The sequence below is a fragment of the Hyperolius riggenbachi genome, chromosome 1 (assembly GCF_040937935.1).
Source record: "Hyperolius riggenbachi isolate aHypRig1 chromosome 1, aHypRig1.pri, whole genome shotgun sequence".
Taxonomy (NCBI): Eukaryota; Metazoa; Chordata; class Amphibia; order Anura; family Hyperoliidae; genus Hyperolius; species Hyperolius riggenbachi.
Window position 1 is genome coordinate 387,350,050 of NC_090646.1, and position 20,639 is coordinate 387,370,688.

At 40.7% G+C, this 20,639-nt stretch overlaps 1 protein-coding gene across 1 annotated transcript in view; it reads left to right on the plus strand.

Moving 5' to 3' along the window:
- Positions 1–20,639, plus strand: part of SLC44A1 (solute carrier family 44 member 1) — a 188,756-nt gene that overhangs the window by 101,470 nt on the left and 66,647 nt on the right. Inside the window, exons 6-7 of the mRNA XM_068234429.1 lie at positions 3,749–3,918; positions 11,474–11,563. Of these exons, the coding sequence (XP_068090530.1) occupies positions 3,749–3,918; positions 11,474–11,563 (260 nt within the window). The remainder of the gene's footprint in view (positions 1–3,748; positions 3,919–11,473; positions 11,564–20,639) is intronic.

The following is a 20,639-nucleotide window of genomic DNA, read 5'->3' on the forward strand; positions in this document are numbered from 1 at the left end:
TCATACATCTGTGTGTTCGGGTGAAGGGAGGGGGTGGTAGTGACTAGGGGAGCCAGGACCATGACGCCACATGATTATATCAAAGGCCTCCCCCACAAAGATGGACTATTCCACTGTCCCGACACCGTCAGTGTTCTCAGGGGACACTGACTTAAAGGTACCAAGTATATAAAATGCACTACAGCACAAAAATATATACAGAGTCCTTCATTTATATTACTTTTACACCCATTGCAATGTTAACACAAAACTATGTATATTTCAATAGTATTCCTTTAATTGTTGAGTGAGACATTTTGTTTGTATGGTTTATGGGTCTGTATTAGAACTTGCTGAAAATATAACTGTTGTGGACATTTTTTCTGTTTACATTTTAACTTTAAGGATTCTTTTCTGCATTGCAAATAGCAATTCAGATTTCCGATTGAGATTTGTGATTTTCACTGGATGCTAGCAACACAAAAAGAAAAATGCCCAACACCCCCCCCCCCCCCTTTTATTTTTTTATTTAGGGCTCGTTTCCACTGTTGCGGTGCGGAATCGCCTGGATTCCACCGCTGATAAAATAGCATGCGGATGCGATTCCCCATGCGTTTTTTGCCGCGAATTCGCATGCGAATTCGCATAGGTGAGGGTATATGCGATTTTAACCATGTCATTGCCTGTGTGAATTTACATCGTACCTATGCGAATTATCATGCGAATTCGCGGCAAAAAACGCATGGGGAAAACGCATGCGATTTTCCTATTAAATACATTGCATGCGATTCGCATGCATTCCACTCTCAGGCGAAATCGTTGGCTCTTTTGTGCGTTTTTTCCAGGGCTGTGGAGTCGGTCCAAAAATCCACCGACTCCGACTCCTCAGTTTAGGATTCCACCGACTCCGACTCCGACTCCACGACTCCGACTCCTCTAATTTGCATATTACAATTTTGTTGATTAAAAGTATGTAACATGAAATTCGTCTCTTAACTGCCAACGCTTAGGAATTTTACAAAACAACTGAAGTGAGAAGGATATGTAGACTACTATATTTATTCCCTTTAGACTAAAACTAGTCCTTGGTAAGAGTACTTGTAAAAGGTACAAACCGGAACAAAGAACATCTATCAGGCCCTAGGCAATGTAAGTGTGGGTACATGTAAGCATGATGTGCAGGTACTCTGCAGGGGAATGAGGAGATTGTAAACAGACAACACCTCTGTGTTCAATGTGCACAGCATTCTCAGTGGATTCCCTGCAGCTCTGTGGGGAGTGCATATGTAGAGTATAGTACTACTGTGTAACAAAGTAAACCTGAGACAGATGAAATTAAAGTTTTATACATACCTGGGGCTTCCTCCAGCCGCCTTCAGGATAATCAGTCCCTCGTTGTCCTCCTCCACCACCTGGATCTTCTGCTATGAGTCCAGGTACTTGAGCCAGTCAGGCGTAGTGCGCATGCACACACTCCGCCGCCAGGAGCATACTACACCTGTGCAGCAGTATTGCGCAGGTGCAGAATGTTCCTGGCCGTGGGAGCGGCATGCGGCCGGACAGCGCTGACTGGCTGAATTACCAGGACTCATAGCAGAAGATCCGGGTGGTGGAGGACAGTGAGGGACTGATTAGCCTGAAGGGGGCTGGAGGAAGCCCCAGGTATGTATAAAGCTTTACTTTTCATCCGTCTCAGTTACCCTTTAATTTGTAGTCACCAAACCAAAATTTTAATAACATATCAAATTATTTGATTTCATCAGCAAAGGGAGTGCATACATTTGCATAAATCAGCATCAATGCAGAATTATTTCCATCTCGTTGACCATCTCTATTAGTGACACAGCTACACATCAGGCTTTATTCTTACAGCATAGATGTTATTTAGTATATATAAGAGGTTCCTGTGTACACATCATATATACAGTCACAATCAGATATGTATATCTGTCCTTAAAAATACGGGGACTGCTTTTTTTTTGAAGCAGCACAAGTAACTAATTTTGATTGGTTTATTTCATTTTTGTGGACTAAGCACAGCTATTACTGTATATATACTGTGTATATATACATTATTTTTAATGACTATTATCTGAGAAATAGAACATTTTATCATATTTTCTATTTTAATTACAGTTACAAATTCATTAGGAGTCGGAGTCGGTGCATTTTTTTCCGACTCCGACTCCAGGCACCCAAAATTGCCCGACTCCGACTCCACGACTCCGACTCCACAGCCCTGGTTTTTTCACCGCTGAAAAAAACGCACATCACCAATGCAGCAGTGGAAACAGGCCCATCCACTTGCATTCCATGTGCGAATCCGCATGCGTTGGACGCATGCGGATTCGCGATAGTGGAAACAAGCCCTCAAAGGCATCAAAAATTGGAATTGCATGTAAAATTGCATCAAAATCGCATGTAGTGTAACTGCAGACATAATTTACATTATGTAGGGTTAAAGAGCCCTAAAGTGGTTCTGAAATGGTGTAGAAGGAGAAAAGCGGTTGGAATTTAATATAACATTCATTATTTGTAAAGTTAACCATTCAAAAACGAATTTGGCCAACAAAAATGGCACCTGAGGAACGAAAGGGTTTAACCCTGAGCACTCAACATCTTGGGTTATAAAGGTATTGGAAAAAAAAAAAGTATTAGAATTCAGACAATTTACAAAATACAATTTACATATTTTTGATTGCAAACCAGATTCTTTGAATAGAATTCTCCTGGTAAAGGTGCGTCCTTGGTAATATTAGACAATGAAATTTAAACCCAACAGGCACTTTGAATTTGTAGCACTTAAATCTGTGTGCTGTAGTTGCTACTCAAACATTACGGAGAGGCACTGCTTAAGTTCTAAAACATTCTACTCTCAGTTGAATCCTTTGGTATTTCTGGTTTTGGATCACAAAATAGACAAATGTTCATTACAAGCATGGACTTGCATCAAGGTCCTGTTGAGTGTTCACAGTGAGAGTCTGAGAGTACAGCTTATGCACATAATGGTCCATATGCAATTTACTTTTTTCTCCTGAATTTTCTACTAGGTGATATTTTCAAACGTGTCAATAAAATGTTTTTTTACACCACCAGAAAGCAAGAAAATACTTAAAATAATTTTGATAGCACATTTTAACCTTCTTTTTGGTAGTTTTTCAGTTGCAAAGTGCTGAAAAATGAGTCTAAATAGAAGATGAAAAATTATCTCCCAGGAGAAAACTCAAGTGAAAAAGTGAATTGCATATGGGCCAATGACTTTAAAGCTACATTAACATTTTTATTACAAATCTTATATCTACAAGGAACATGGTATTTCAGTATACATAAGGTAAGTGTGCTATACAAGATCTTGCCAACACAACAAGGATGAAAAGGTCAATATATGGTACCAATATCATAATTTTTCTTTATTCATTTAATACTAGATCAAAGCACCGACCTTGTGGGTACATTCTGGTTGCTTTGAATTCTCATTTTCCCCAAATTTGATGCAACTCTTAGGTTTGGCTGTCACATCCATCACCCTCATTGATGACATTATCAACCACTGCTCACTATGTTCCTTCACCCTACTCATTCATTATGGCTTTTTTTTTAAAAATATGTAGACGATCACCCACTATACCTTGATAATTTACAATCAGAACTGTGGCGTCCATTCTCCTTTCCATTTTGTTTGTTGATGTTACATTTTTTTCATTTTATATTTCGGTAGGAGTAATTTATTTTCCTTTTTTTGTTTTTTTTTTTCTCCTTGTGTCACCAGTGCACCTATTCCATTCTTCCATCGCTGTGCTCCTGTGAACATTTCCTGCTATGCCAAGTTTGCAGAAGCCCTGATCACTTTTGTCAGTGACAATAGTGTCCTACACAGGCTGATTAGTGGAGTAATGACCAGCAAAGAAATTATTATTGGACTTTGCTTTTTGTCACTAGGTAATGGCTTTTCTGACTATTATTAGACTTCATTGTGTAGTGTTGTTATTAGAAACTTACCTCCATCTTTTTAATACTACTTAAATTTAGAAAAAAGGTATAGATCTTTATTTATAGATTATATGGGCGAATATGTCCCCAAAGTCATTGCAAGTAGCTGGGTTACTCTGTGTATATCAACTTTGCCCCATTTGTATGTAGTGAGTGTTTGATAATTATTTCCCCATACCGAACATTGTTTGTTTCATGGAAGATATAAATGTTTGCTTCTCAGGGTTCTGCAAATGTAACTTGCAGTGATATTTTGTTTTTAATAACGCACTCATTGTACCACTCATGGTGAAAATGAAGTGTATACATGCCTAATATGAAATTAAGAAAATCATAAATGCCTGCATTCCCTGTTGCCTTTTTTCTTGGAAGATCACATTATAGTAATAGCGACATTTTGATATATATGATTGATTTAATCATTGCTGTTTATGTACAATCAAGTATAAATATGGGCTTTTGCTTTAACATCCTTAGAGTTTAGGATTGGTTCACACTGAGTGCCCTGTCACACCACGGAGTCCATTTGTAAAAAAAAAAAAAAAAAAAAAAAAGCTTCCATTGATTTGCATTGCAATCACTGTAAAATAGCCGTGTTCTCGATTAACATGCAAGTCAAAGGGTGCGTTTTTTTTTTTTTTTTATAAACGAAAAGGATCCGAAAAACACTCTGGTGTGTCTCCAGACTGATTCAGTTTCTGCCAGTTATGACTGAACAGACAACTGATGTGCAGCGCAGGTGAAGGAAATAGGGTTATTTCACATCGACACATTTTAACGGAAAGCCTTTTTACAATGCACTACTGCAGAACAACTGATCAGTTAAAAGTAATCAGCTTTTCAGCATGCAGTGTAAACCAGCCCTAAGCATAACTGTGTATTTTTTTTTTTTTTCATGCTAGTACCTATGGAGCTCTCGCAGTTTTTATGGCAGTTTGATGCCATTTATACTGTGTTGCTCTGGTTCCTCTGAATTATGGCAGAAGTGAGCTTGCTACAGTACATCACTGCATATATTGTTGCTAATAATACGCTCTATGCTCACCTACCAGAATCTCACCATACATCCTTTTTCTAAATGTTCCAAGGTTCTATTTCTAGTATATCAGAATTATTTTTTCTTCCTTCTACTTGAGACGTGGGGCAGCATTTCTTTGGCACTCCATATTTCAGGATCTTTTCTGCTTTGATAAAAAGCAGAATAGTGCCATACAGTCCCCAACTGTATGTGAGCTTTTGGACTATGCTAAATGGTTTGACTGCAAGCATAAACTTATTTTATAAGGGGAATTATCTGTTTATGGTTTTATTTTATAGTATGGATTTTTATAATTTGTTCTCCATATTGGTATTAAGATCTGGTGATGATCCATTTTAAGTAAATCTGACTTAACCAGATAACTGTTATACCTAGAAAGTATTGCCTATTAGATGACAATGTGTTAACCTGTCTGTTTGGGTATTGACATTTTTAAAATAAATGTATATTGAAACTCAATGGCTCCCCTTGAAACTTTCTGTAGAAGTGACTTTGGGCTGATTTCCTGCCTGCATATTTAAGTTCCTAGGCTGTTCCACTGCATGTAATTATAGAAGTTAAAGGAAACTCTCCTTTCTTTGTCAGAACATTATTATTGCCATACTTTTCAGATTGTTTATGTCAATAAAAGGTACTTGTCCATTCCAATTTGCAGTCACCTATAGAATCCCAGAAGTGACAGAAGCTAAAATCTTCTGCACAAACTTGGAAACTATATGCTAAGGTCATTTAAAATAAGGAGTCTGAGTGCCTCTGTCTCGTTGAAGGGACATTATGGCAAAAATGTAAAATGTTAAATACATAGATGCATACGTGCATACCCGTATATGCTGCCGTATTAAACGCTCCGGAATATGATGCATCTAGGTTTAGAGGGCAAAAACTAGGGGAAAAAATAGTGTCCCTTGTGTGTCCTCCTGGGTCCCTTGTGTGTCATTTTTCCTCCATGTGTCCCCCATGAGTGTCGTCTTCTGTCCCCAGGGTGCCCCCCCCCCCCCACCACTTGCCTCGACTACCTCCCCCATGTCTCCTGCTCCCCCCTGTAGCTTAGTGTAGTTTAGTGGCAGCTGGCTTACCTAAACCATGGTGGCCTCTATATGTTAATAGAGGGCCATAAAAGAAGTTCTACAAGATATGGACTAAATGGATGTCTAAATTCAAAATTGATATATATCCTCTTTTTAATGTCGTTGTGTACTCTGCTCTAGTATGCTCTTTTTTTTTTTTTTTTTTTTTTTTTAATAGAGATGTGTTTAATCTGTTTCTGCAGTATTTCTGTTAAACTATGCTTTTAATTACTGTTAACTAATATTATGTCTATGGATCATGAACAATTTCTGGTCATGCGGACTGGACCCGAACCGGGAGAGGGAGGGACTGGGGGGGATACAACTGTTGTGTTTGTATTGTTATCTATGTTTTGAAAATTCATAAAATTGTTTTCCATAAAAAAACCATGGTGACCTTCTCCTCCGCGCAGCTCGATCTAGTGAACAGCTTGGTATTAATCTCGTCATCAGAACAAGCCGTAACTAGAGCAAGCTGCATTGAGGACAAGATGGTCTGCAATCCCCGCAGGGGCCATGATTAGGTAAGGCTCTGTCCACACTACATGCGATTGCAGAACGCAATCCACGGTCCGGTTCTCCAAACCTGGAACAAAGGGATAAAAAAAAACCCCAAATCAGTGCTGCAAATGCAGCACGTTTCCAGTCTGTTTAGTTGTCCAGTAGCCATGGGTGAGAGGACCGCCATGCTGGAGGCGGTAGCAGGCAGGAAGGGGGCAGTGGGCACAGCGGCGGTGTGCCCCCTTCCCCGCTCCCCCTCCAGCTAGTTTCTTTTAAAATCAATTCAGCAGCGAGCGGGGAACTCGCTCACTTCCTTGTTCCACCGCTCGCTGCGTCACTGTCTACTATGCCGCCCAATGAAGTACAGAGGGCGGCATTGCAGAAAGTGACACAGTGAGGGGCTGGAACACAAGGGAGTAATCGCGTTTGCCGCTCGCTACCTGACTGATTTTAAAGAGTAACTGTCAGGCTGCAGAAGCTAATTTAAACCTCTAGTCTCCTGTGTTAAACAGTTTAGAAGGAAGCCAAAAAGACATTACTGAAGATAAAGATCTCTCTTACCTTTGATGTATGCTTATCAGCAATGCTTAGACCTAAGCAGGACGCAAGCCGCATAACATACTGCAAAGCATTCTGGGGCCCTCCCCTCGGCTGCTAAGGAGAAGACGGGATCAAGTTTCAGCAGCTTCTAAAACTCAGTCCAGCCACAGCACAGATAAATCTCGGGGCAGCGTACACTGCAGGAGTCCGCTATTGTTCCTAGCCACATGGCTCATTAATATTCACTGCAAACTAGTGTTATTCAGTATGAGCTGTTCTGTGATCAGAAGCAGGCAGGACATGACGACACATTTGGCTTCACAAACATGGAACCTGCCATGAGCTGTCAGGAGCATCATTCTCTGCATATACTATATACAAATTCTGTGAAATCCAAACGTGGACAGTGAAATGCATATGTAATGTAAGTACAGCCAATCTTTAGCTACTGATATATGTGTTTATTTTCTCTGAGACCCTATACCTAACAGCTCCTCTTTAAGAGAAATTAGCTGGAAGGGGAGTGGGGATGTCTCCGCTGCCCCCCTTTCTGCCTGCTACCCCCTCCAGCATGGTGGCCCCCTCCACACCCACAGACAGGGCTGGGACTCTGGAAACTGATCTGATTCTGTGTCCATAGCTGTCTGTGTAGAGGGAGATCCGTTTTTGCATTGGTTTTCACTACCCCTCCGTGTATCCGGAGTCCGTGAAAACCCTGCAAATCCGGACCCTCCATTCAATTTTTAAAAGCCGATCCCCTGTATAGCCCACAGATCTATTTTTAAAGTGGGTGAAGACGGCCGCTATTTTTAACATTTGTATCCATGGCTCTGGTTTTGGTCCCAGCCCCCAAAAAATGGAGCCACGGATACGTTTTTAAACAAATGTGAACCGGGCCTAAGCCAGCTGCCACTACATTACATGGCGGAGCAAGGAGACTTGGGTATGCGGGGGGAGTGGGCACACACATGCAGAGAATCCCCGACGTGGCAGCGGTTTGTAAGACGCAGGGACTTTTTCGCCCCATTTTTTGAGGGAGGAAAAGTGCGTGTCATATGGCGGAAAATACGGTACATATTGTCCCAGAGTAAATGCACTATACTTTACTTACTTCCTATGTACCCGTCACTCACAGTAGGTATTTTACTCTGATGGCTCTGAACCTCTTACTAGTTCTCAAAGCTTTCTTTATTTTAAAAGACACTCTATGAAAGGCAGTGGCACAGTGTATAACGTACGCATATAGAAGAGATATAACCACAACCAATAGTGTAAGGGCCCTTTTACACTTAATCAGTTGCTCTCAGTTAAAACGGAAAGAAAACTGATTTTCAAAGTAATGTCCATGTTTTCCTATGGCACCTTTTACACTTAACGCGTTTTAACTGAAATATTCTTCCCAATGCACTGCTATAGAAAAAACGCGTACTAACGCATACCAACTGATTAAATGTAAAAGGGCCCTAACCCTGCAATAACAGGTTTCACAGGATACAGTAATAACCTTGAATAAGTTTACTGTCAAGATTCAGCAAGGAAGTTGCTTGCATATAAAGACTTACTGTTGAATGCTTCCATGTATTTAATTCTTCTATGATTACAAAGGCTGTGGGTACCTTTTAAGTGGAGCAAACCAGTTTCTGTAGCCTTTGTATGTGCAGTTTAGCCGTTTGTATGGAAAATTTAAATAATTTGCAAGGCATTTGCATTAAAATTATCAGTAGTGCTGGATTTTTTTTAAAAGTAGTGCAACACCAATTTCTTTTTAAAGTGGATCCGAGATGAACTTTTACTCATTGCATATTTGTGTCCCTTTCCTATTGTTTATAGGGCATTCCTCAAGCCAAATACTTGTTTGTTTTAATACTCTTATTCCCTATAAACTAAACAAGCCACACCCACAGGTTTTCAGAGAGCCAAGGCACTTTAAGACAGTAGCAAGGGCTCATGGGAGCTCAGTCTGGGCAGGAGGAGGGGGAGGTATTACTAGCCAGAGATTTCAGAGGCAGAGGGGAGGAGGAGGGGGGATTAGGTTTTTTTGCTCAAGATGCAAATAAGCCTGCCTCTGTGTAATGTTTACAAACATAGCTGCTGTCATTGTATCACAGGAAGAAATAATCATATTCTTTTAAAGCCGTTTTCAGCTAGATTTGCTGTGTAAACCATCTAAACTTTAGATAAGTTATATAGAAAAGTTACTTGTTATAGTTAGTTTTTCATCTCGGATCCGCTTTAAATCTTTTTATGCTTGGTACACACCATGCAATTTCCTGTCCTCTAGATTGGTCAGCTCAATTATTTGACAGGTCCGATCTGATTTTCGATCATTTTTCTGATCGATTTTCCAATCAAACAACAAAAGCGATTATAAAAATGATTGGAAATCAGATCGGACCTGTCAGAAATAATTGATCTGACCAATTTTGGATGACAGGAAATTGAAAGTTCTTGTCAGATTTCTTTTGCGGGTCATCACATGGTAATGGTAGGGGCCAAAAGGACATGGCAATCCTCTGTAGGATGAAGAGGATGAAGCAAAGTAAAACCGCTGATTTTTGCACTGATATAGGGATCACGGGTAAAGCGGCGTTCAAACTCAAATTTGAGCACCGGCAAAAAACTGAGCCCAAATTACTTAAAAAACAGCTTAATTTGGCCGCCAGCAATAGCTGTAAGTCGAATTACATCTTACCGCCTGAGTCTATGGCGGCCTGGAGAGGGAATAGTATAGCTGCTGGGACTTTTTCAGGAGCAGGGTGAGACTTGTTTTGGCTTTACCCTGCTCCCAAATCTCCCAGCTAAAAGTGTACCAGAGATGATGAGTCTTCAAAGTTTAATACATACCTGGGCTTCTTCTAGCCCCATCCGCTCAGATCTCTCCCACGCCACCGTCCTCAGTCTTCTTCGTCTTCTGTGCCCGGTCCCGGCCAGTCTGAGTGAACGCAGTGCGCTACGTAGCCCCAGGTGTGTATAAAACTTTGATGACTTGTCGTGTCTGGTTTCCTTTAATGATAGCTATGAAGAGGGAAGCCTCTGGGCATACCTAAATGTTTTTTTTTTTTTTTTTTTTTTTTTTTTTTTTGTTATTCACCTCTGGTACCCTTTAAGAATAGATGCCATATTTTAACCACTTGAAATTGGACTGTATGCCTTAAATTCCCAATATGATTTGCCTAATACTTTGTCTTTGATTTCTTACTTAAGAAATAGTTCTTTCTTGATTGCATCTGCACACAAGCACAATTTATTTTCATCCTTTTGCGCTTTAAGCTTTTGGGCATTTCAGATTATTCACAGTCCAAGGCTGTGAGACAAAATCAATACAGTAGTTGGCAGATAGTAAGCATACCTGATACAGGAGGTCACCTTCTAAAGCACTCTGCTGACAAACTATCTGTAATATTTAAGCCTCCTGTGGCTGTACTGCACACCTCTAGATCAAGCCAGTAAAGCTGGTCTCTGCAATTTACAGCAGCATAGTGTGCTGATAGTCTCAATTTTTAGACAAGCAAAATATATGGTCTGCTAATGCTTTTGTCGTTTCATACTACATTTTATGCTGCCTGTGGTACGTGTGTCACATCACAAAAGGTAGCAAATACAGGTGGTTAGTTAGATGCTAACAAATTAGCTTGCAACTTGGAATTATGGCTAATCCAAATGGGCAGGAAGTGGATTTGACTGGCCCAATTACAATTTGCATTAAACTTCCACACTAGACCTCAGAAGAAGCACAGCTAAACATCATCGTCGGGCTGTACACCATCTGCCACGATAAGTACACCAATTTTGCATTACACATATATGGACTGCTCATCTTTGGTGAATTAAAGCCAAACTTTACCCCGCGCTTCACAGTGGGGAAGGCGAACAATAGGATGCGTTGCCGGGAGCCGACTGGCAGTCGCCGAAAACTAAACTAAGTTGCAGCAGGGGACCGGATGACACTTGAGGAGCTGCGAGGGCACAGGACGGCTGCAGGGGGCTTGGGAAAGCCCCAGGTAAGTGAAACTTTTTTTCCTATCCACAGTTAAGGTTCCCTTTAATATATTTTTTTGAAGTAATTGTGAGTTGTAACCTATGAAAGCTGACCCCTTCTGTCCCAGGCTATGGAGTCTTTTTTTGTGAAATTGGCCATTTTTTGATCCATATACAGAATTGCAGATTTAAACACTTTGCATTTTTTCTTTCTTGTAACAACTGAACTTGAATACTCCTTGTTTAGTAATAAGTCATTGAAAAATTGTGTACTGGTATCACATAATATTCCTTTTTATCTTCTCTAGTAAAGTGTTATTGATAATTCATGTATGATGCTGTACAAATGGTCTTCAATGTGTTCATCTTTCTCTTTCAGTACTTTCAATGATACTGATGGTTATAATCCGATACATCTCTAGAGTGCTTGTTTGGATCTTAACCATCTTGGTTGTGCTGGGATCACTAGGTGAGTAATATAGGTCTATTTGCACTGGTGGCTGCTGGAAGCTATAGGAAATGACAATTTATGAATCATGTGTGCATGTGTCTGTGTATCCACTAATACAATCTGAAACCGTGCACTTAAAGAGGAACTATAATGAAAGTAATGTAATGAATAAAATATTTTTTTTTTTTTTTTTTTACAATATTCATTTAAAAATTATTTATGCAGCGCTTGCCTGCTGTAAAATGTTTCCTCACCTCGATTTTACATTGTGAAATTTATCACAGGTGGCAACATCTTTAGTCCTGCTAGGTGCATTTCTTGGAATGTTTGTCTGAGAATTCTGAAGCTGGTGAAAATTATTGGTTTTCCAGATTGCTCCGAGAGGAAAAATCCGCATGGTGTGAACACGGCGGCAGCCCCAGGACCACTCCAATGGCTGCAGGCGGGGATAGCAGAGGATCTAATGCGTGTGCACACCTGCTGGAATGACTGTGGAATGACTGAGCTCCGCTCCGCCTTCAGTCTCCCAGCGGCGATCGCCGCTCGGAGACTGTTAGACGCCGAAACCACTATCTAATAGGACTGTACAGCGCTGCGATCCAAGGCAGCGCTGTACTGGGGACACAGGAGCGTTCTGCTGTGATAGGCTGACAGAGGGAGGGATATTAAATTCATAAAAAAATAAGGAAATTTAATAAATAAAATAAATAAACCATTCTGGGGGTGATCTGACCCCACCAACAGAAAGCTCTGTTGGTGGGAGAAAGGGGGGGGGGGGCAAATCACTTATGTGCTGAGTTGGACAGCCCTGCAGCGAGGCCTTAAAGGATACCCCAACTGAAATTTGACATAATGAGATAGACATGTGTATGTACAGTGCCTAGCACACAGATAACTATGCTGTGTTCCTTTTTTTCTTTCTCTGCCTGAAAGAGTTAAATATCAGGTATGTAAGTGGCTGACTCAGTCCTGACTCAGACAGGAAGTGACTACAGTGTGACCCTCACTGATAAGAAATTCCCCTTTTTTTACCTCTTTCTTGCTCTCAGAAGCCATTTTCTGCTAGGAAAGTGTTTTATAGTTGAAATTTCTTATCAGTGAGGGTCACACTGTAGTCACTTCCTGTCTGAGTCAGGACTGAGTCAGCCACTTGCATACATTATATTTAACTCTTTCAGGCAGAAAAATAAAAAAAGGAACACGGCATAGTTAGTTGTGTGCTAGGCACTGTACATACCCATGTCTATCTCATTATGTCACATTTCAGTTGGGGTATCCTTTAAAGCCACAGTGGCCCAATTAGGGGAAAATGGCCAGGTCACTAGGGGGGTTTAACACTGCTGTCCTCATGTGGTTAACCATTTATGCCACCCCCCCCCCCCCCCCCCCCCCACCAGTAGCCAGAGATCAATGAATGGGATCTCCATTCATTGATCTAAGTCCCCGGCAGAAAAAAACGACTGCTTCCTTTTAGAGGCTGTGGTCTTTCTGGAAAAAAGTTTCCCGTCCTCCTCATGCTTCTTGGAAGCGAGGAGGACTTAAAAAAAATTTCACGGTGGCCATCTTGTGGCCAAATAGTAAAACTACATCTACATACATTTTTTAATACAATAAACCCACATTATTACATGTAAAATGAACTGTTTATTTCCCACACCAAAAATTATCCAAATAAATTTTTTTATGAAAAAAAAAATTACAATATAAAAAACAAACAAACCATAAATGGTTACCTAAGGGTCTGAACTTTTTTAATATGCATGTGAAGAGGGTATATTACGAACATTTTTTTAATTAAAAGCTTGTAAATAGTGATGGACGCAAAACTGAAAAAATGCACCTTTATTTCCAAATAAAATATTGGTGCCATACATTGTGTTGGGGACAAAACTTAAATGGTGTAATAACCGAGACAAATGGGCAAATAAAATACATAGGTTTTAGTTATGGTAGCATGTATTATTTTAAAGCTATAATGGCCGAAAATGGAGAAATGAATTTTTTCCATCTTTTTTCTTAATATTCCTGTTCTAAAATGCATTTAGAAAAAAATAATTCTTAGCAAAATGTACCACCCAAAGAAAGCCTAATTGGTGGCGGGAAAAAACAAGATATAGATCAATTAATTGTGATAAGTAGTGACAAAGTTATTGGTGACTGAATGGGAGGTGAAAATTGCTCTGCTGCATAAGGTTAAAAATCCCTGCGGGCTTAAATGGTTAAAGTGGATCTGAGATAAACTTTTACTCATTGCATAATTGGGTTCCTTACATATAGTTTATAGGGCATTCTTCAAGGCAAATACTTTTTTGGGTTTGTTTTAATACCCTAATTCTCTATAAACTAAACAAGCCTCGCCCACAGCCCCTCCAGCGCCTAGGCACTCTGAGACCCATGTAGCAAGGGCTTATGGGAGCTCAGTCTGGGCAGAAGGAGGAGGAGGAGGTGTTACTAGCCAGAGATTTCAGAGGGTAGGAGGAGAGGGGAGTAATGTTTTCACAGGCTGATAGCTGGAGGTGCAGAGCAGCTTGAGTGTGTGTTTGCAGCTAGATTTGCTCTGTAAACTATCTAAACTTTAGATACGGTAAGATATAGAGACAAGTTAGTTGTTATAATTAATTTTTCATCTCTGATCCGCTTTAACAACCTGGGCTAAGCATCACTGGGAGGGTGGGGCTACATACCAATATATACAGCAATATATACATAGAGGAAGTGGGTATCCTAAGTAATTTACTGCATTCTACTACATCACTGTAGTGCCTCTTTAGTTGATTGGCTGTCCTCTTAGATTCCTCAAGCAAGTACGCAAAAAATATAATTTTCCCCTTCACGCTGACATTTCCTTTAAATGTACTGCTACTGCCTGAGGTGGGGGGAACAAAAGGGTTTTTAATTGCTTAGGACTTCTTCAAGCCGTCTGCAGTCTGTACGCTTCCTCAATGGCCTCCTGGGCTGATCCATTGTGCAGCTGTAACTCCTGTTAAGCTATGTACCCATGTCACGATTTTCCAGACCGACGATTTTTTGAGTGCTGAGCGGTCATTTCTGAGATATTGCGCCGTGGGTACAGACACACAATCATGCGAACGTTGCTTAGCATTTGAGCCACAATAACACTTGTCACAGCGGATTGCTAAGAACCCTGACGACTCCCGCACAAAGTACCAAGTTCGCTTGAAGTATCTTAAACTCAAAAATTCCTTCCTGACTCCAGATGGCAATCAGATAAAATCCCTGGATCAACATCATTAGGCATAACCTAGTAAATGGCTACAATTACTAGGTTATGCCTAATGATGTTGATCCAGGGATTTTATCTGATTGCTATCTGGAGACAGGAAGGATTTTTTCCCTTTTGGGGCTAATTGGACCATACCTTGTGGGGTTTTTTTCGCCTTCCTCTGGATCAACAGGGGTATGTGGGGGACGGGCTGGAGTTGTACTTTGTACTGGTTGAACTCGATGGACGTATGTCTTTTTTCAACCAAAATAACTATGTAACTATGTAACTCCTGGCGTGTAGCGTTGCGTGATGTCATGTACACCCGCTGGCAGGAAGAGGCGTCGCTGGTGACTGTTGCAGGAGCAGTCGGACGGCGAGTACGCAGCTTTAGTCTGTGACTACTGCGCATGCGTTTTGCTGACTGCAAAGCGGGTTCCTAAGTTGCCTGGAGCATTCTGCAAGTGCGCAGTCTGTACAGACTTGTAACTGTGCTCCTGGCCATGGGAGTGCTATCTAGGTGGTATACAGCCAGCGCAGTAGCCCCTGGGTTCCTGACTTTAATTTGGCTACAGCAGCACAATGGATCAGACACAGAGGGAGCTAACAGATAGGGGGCTGGAAGAAGCCCCAGGTAAGAGAAAATCCTTTTCAACCCTTTCTCAAGTATTGTAAAAAATCGCTTAAGGGGAACTTCCACTTTCCTTGAGAATTTTTTTTTTCTGATTTGGCTCGATGTTTCAAATTAAAAGTGTTAATGTAATAACAAAGATGATTTCAGCTTGGGTATGTTGTTTGTATGTGCCTTTAAAACATATGCATTCCATAATGCTTCTAACAAACAGTTAACAGGAGTTGGCTACCTGTGAATAGACTAGTACAAGTGTTGAAAATGAATAGGAAAGCATGTTGCTCTGTGTAGCTTATTACTCTTGCAGCAAGCTGGGAATGTCTGGAGATTCTCATAACAACTGTCCTTTAAGCACTCTTACATATTAGTACATTAACACTCAATGGATGAAGAGAAGTTGATGCAGGATTATTCAAATACTGTATGCAAGTTTATGCAGCTTAAAAAGGGACCAGTCGAATTCCACATCTGCAGCATTTGATTGGGCTATTTTGAAGCTGCATATATTTGAAATCATTTTTTGAATAACCCTGCACCGACTCAGAATAATTTATCTCAAACTAGTCAGCAATTGACCATCTTGACCATCCCTAGTCAGCAATTGCGTTTAATTGCCCCAATTCGTAGCTGCTTACAAATGGCAACAATATTTGCATCACACTGGGAAAATAACCATCCCTTTGACCACCTCTAGTTCTGTGACTAAGCCATGTCCACACGCCTGCAGTGACAACTTCTGTAATTTAGGGCAATCAAAGTTTATTGCAAAAATCTGGTCCATATTATGTTCTCAACTACTACCGGTATGTCCATTGTTTTGAAAAAGCACCCCAATATTGTGGACCTACACCAAGGATAACTGACAGGCAATCACTTGAATGCTTTGCCATAACAATTGGCCCTCATGTTTTGTCAGATTCTAAACATTACTAGACTCCTATTCTACAAATGCTAGTTTGAATTGTAATTGGCAAGTGGCCAAGTGTCATGCTGATTTTATTCCGCTTAGCTTCAAGGACAGAGACCAAGAAAGATTATCAAGCTATTACTTATTCTGAGAATCTAATCTGAGAAATGGTGTGATTTGTACTTGTCCTGGTACCATGCTGGAACATTACAATGCAGTATGAACAAGCGATAATATCATTAGCTTGCCGATTCCAGACCCCAATAATGTATCCCTGGCTACACCTACATTTTTTTTCATCAAGGTCACCTTTCGCAAGTACTATAAAATGTGTGCTGTCTTCATGGACATATTCATTACATTGTCTAGAATGCTTAAGTGAACTTATATGATAGGTCAGTGTTATAATCGATTTTATCTAGCACATTGTATACACATATTTTCATTTTAATTGTACAGTCACCATGCACACTACAATGTGGATTTGTATGAAAACCATGTACTGAACACACAACCGTTATTTTCAGTGACCTTGTCACTTTGTAACAGTGGTTATAAATTAGTTGCTAATCAGCAGCCTCCTGCTTTTGCTGCCCTATCTACAACTGCATTAAGAGTTACATTTGATTAAAGAAAAGCTTTCATAATTTTACTTTCTTCAAAGACTGTGCAAGCTGTAGGAACAATTTTAAATGAAAAAAAAAATGAAACTGTCTGCATATGCAAAATCTTTTGTCACACATTTTGCTGTCAATCGTATGGCAAATAGAGTAGCAGTCATTTTTTTTTATGGAGGCATTCACATGCTGTCAGAAGATAAAGTTGACTGTTTCAGTTTTTGCATATGAGGATATATTTAAAAAAAATGTGGTTCTTAGCTGGTCTTAAAATTAGGGAAATACTGTCTCAGGTAAACAAGACCACATAACATACAGGGGTTGGACAAAATAATGGAAACTCCTAACATTTTGGCATCCTAATCTTTGAACATGTTTTGAGCAATCAAAACTTGACATGTTAATTTTTTTTGTTTATTATTTTTGTCATTTGAGACAAAGTTGGTTATAATTTATAAAAATGGCAGATCTCTGACTTTCAAATAGGCCAAATTGTTGGTGGTCGTATGGCAGACGCTACTGTAACAGAAACTGCCAGAATGCTTGGCATTTCAAAGGTACTGTCTCAAAAGTAATGACTGCCTTTGAAAGAGAAGGAAAAATGTCCTCAGCAAAGCACAGTTGTGGCCGAAAGTTGAAGTTGTCTGAGAGAGTCCGTCGGACTCTAAATCGATTTGTTAGAAAAGCTTGCAAGACCACGGCTCCTAAAATCACTGCAGAGCTGAATGAATACCTACAGAACCCAGTTTCCACAAAAACTGTTCGTCGGGAGCTGCACAAATCTGGATTCCATGGAAGAACTGCAATTTTAAACATTTGTCTTTAAAAGCAGAGGTTTTCAAACGGTTTAGAGTGGTATAGAGTGGTATTGGCAAGAAGAAGCAGCAGTTTGGGGGATATGTTAACAAGAAGTGAATTTCGGAGAGATCAAAGAACCATAAGGAAAAGGAAAGGAATGTTTAAGTGTCAGAACTGTAGATTTTGCAGATATGCACTGGAGGGAGACACTTTCCATGATAGTGGAGGTACAATTGAATATAAAATAAGAGATTACATTTCATGCACAACTACTAAAGTTATTTACCAGTTGATATGTCCATGCAACAAAATTTATATAGGAAAAACGGGAAGGGACTTGGAGACACGCATAGGGGAGCATATTAAAAATATCAAGGGAAAAAACGTTGATAGTGCAGTGGCACAGCATTTCTTGGAATTTCATGATAGTGACCCTAAGGGTTTAAGATTCAGAGGGATATATAAGTTGAACATTAGCCCTAGGAGGGGGGATTTTGATAAAGTGTTGTTGCAAAAAGAATGTATGTGGATATATAAATGCAACACACGAGCCCCGTTAGGAATGAATGTAGACTTTAATTTGGGAGTTTTCCTCTAGGCGTGATATCCAAGCCCCGAACCGGTTTGAAATTGATGTCTGTGTAGGGTAGCTATGGTGTGGCGGCTTTCCCATTGGGGATGCTGGGTCCCCTCCCTCCACCGGGGATTACATGTATTTTAAAGTGATTCTGATAAGATATAAGAGGCTCCAAAAAATAGGTGGGTTGTAAAAGGTTGAGAACAGGCAAATGGAGAGATATTTGAGGTGTTAGATTGGTAGCAGTTGAAAGGTACGAAGGGTGATATAATGGACAAATCCAGGTTGGGTTGTTTATCTAATAAATTAGGATGTCATAATATGAATGCCCACAAGATGCCAGTAAAGAGCGCAAATAGCCAGAAGATCTTTCTCAAAAGGAGATGCCTGCAACTATAAAAAGGCCCACAAGAGGGAGCATTCTGTATGTGTATTTGCCTTGAGAAAGTCAAAGGAAATTGATGAAACGCGTTGGCTAAGTGTGGAACATCCAGGCTGCCGTAGTTGAGCAACCGCGGAAGTACGAGTCCTTTCCGAGCCGCTGGACCTGCCCGGCGTGTAGCGTGGAGCCGGGGACAGGAGTGTGCGGCCTTGTGGATCCAAATCAGCAATGCTGGAGGTCGTGTTGAAAGCGGGGACGCCTGCAAACATGGGACACGGGAGTGTATGACCGGCTAACACCGGCGATAAGGCGAAAGTAGTACTAGCGGTTGCCAAGGGAACCCCCCAAGTGCACTGGGGAGGGTTACTACGGACTAACCTGATATGCATGTGATTGTATCCGCCTGGAGAAGTAGGTGAGCTTTTCCTCTAACCTCTACTAACACTTAGCATGCCATTTAAGGATTGCTATTGTTGATCTGAGACTGTGAAAAGTGGGTGCCCGGCTGGGGGCAAGCTGAAGGAATTCTTCGTTTATTGAAGCCCTTTCTGGACTAGGACAGTGTCCATTATCAGTTATGCCGGCCGGCAGGGTGTCATCTTAGAGGCATGATGGGGTTCATGGGGAAATTGTACAGGTGATCACCTGCTCCAGGGTTTTTATGTAAGGGGTAGTGCAATTCTTGGGGGTGTTTTGTATTGTGTGTATGTAACTGTGTGGACAATAATACAGCACATTTAAAGCAATTTATGTCCTCAAGGGTTTTTCTTATTTAGAAACCACCAGAATTGGTCCTTTGAGCAGTGTAAAAATGTGATTTTCTCTGACGAATCATCGTTTACCTTATTTCCGACCTCCGGCCGAGTGTGTGTTTGGAGACAGCCGAAAGAAGCATTTAATCCAGACTGCCTTCTCCCAACCATAAAACATGGCGGGGCTTCTGTGATGATCTGGGGTGCTATTTCTTGGAAATCTGCTGGGCCAATGATTTCCCTTCATGGAAGAATTAACAGCCGAGATTTAGGAATTTTGGGCGACCAAGTTCATCCTATGGTTCAAGAACTGCTTCCGGAGGGGAATGCCATCTTTCACGATAATGCCCTAATCCATACAGCTAGAATTGTTAAAGAATGGCACGAGGAACATTCTAATGCTGGGCATACACTGTGTGTTTTTCTTTATCAATCGAGCCGCTGATGGCTCGATTGATAATTTTCCGTCGTGTCCGATACCCCGCCGGATCGATTCCGTGCTCGATACCGGTGGGCAGGACAATAGAAAAAACAAGCGGAAGATGAGCCGCCCACGGGTACGAGCGGGAATCAATCCGGGCGCCCGCAGGGACAAGCAGGGACGCGCCGTAATCTATCGTGCGGCTCGATATACGGTACAGAAACTTACCGTGTATCCCCTGCATAGTGAAGTTGAGCATCTCATCTGACCACCACAATCCCCAGACCTCAACATTGAGCATTTATGGTCGTTATTAGAGATACAAGTAAGAAGTCTATTTCCGCCACCATCGTCTCTAAAAGAACTGGAGGGTGTTTTAACTGAAAAATGTGCTAAAATTCCTTTGAAAACAATTCACAATTTGTATGAATCAATACCTCGGAGAATTTAAGCTGTAATTGCCGCAAAAGGTGGTCCTACACCATATTAAAATATATTTTGTTGATTTTCCATTTTTGTCCAACCCCTGTATACAACATGTTATTATTTACGTAAGTCCATGAGATTTAAGAGCAGCAGATCTACTAGTCAAATGCACTTAATTAGGTGATGGTCACCTCCGTAACAGTGATGGGCTTCAGAGTAGCTACCTACATGTAACTAAAGCTACATACACACATGCGACAACGATTGTTCGTTGTCAACGACGAACGAACCTTTAATTGATGAAAGAACGACCTAAGTAAAGTTAGTTTTAAAAGGTGTGTAACGATCTCATCGTTAGAA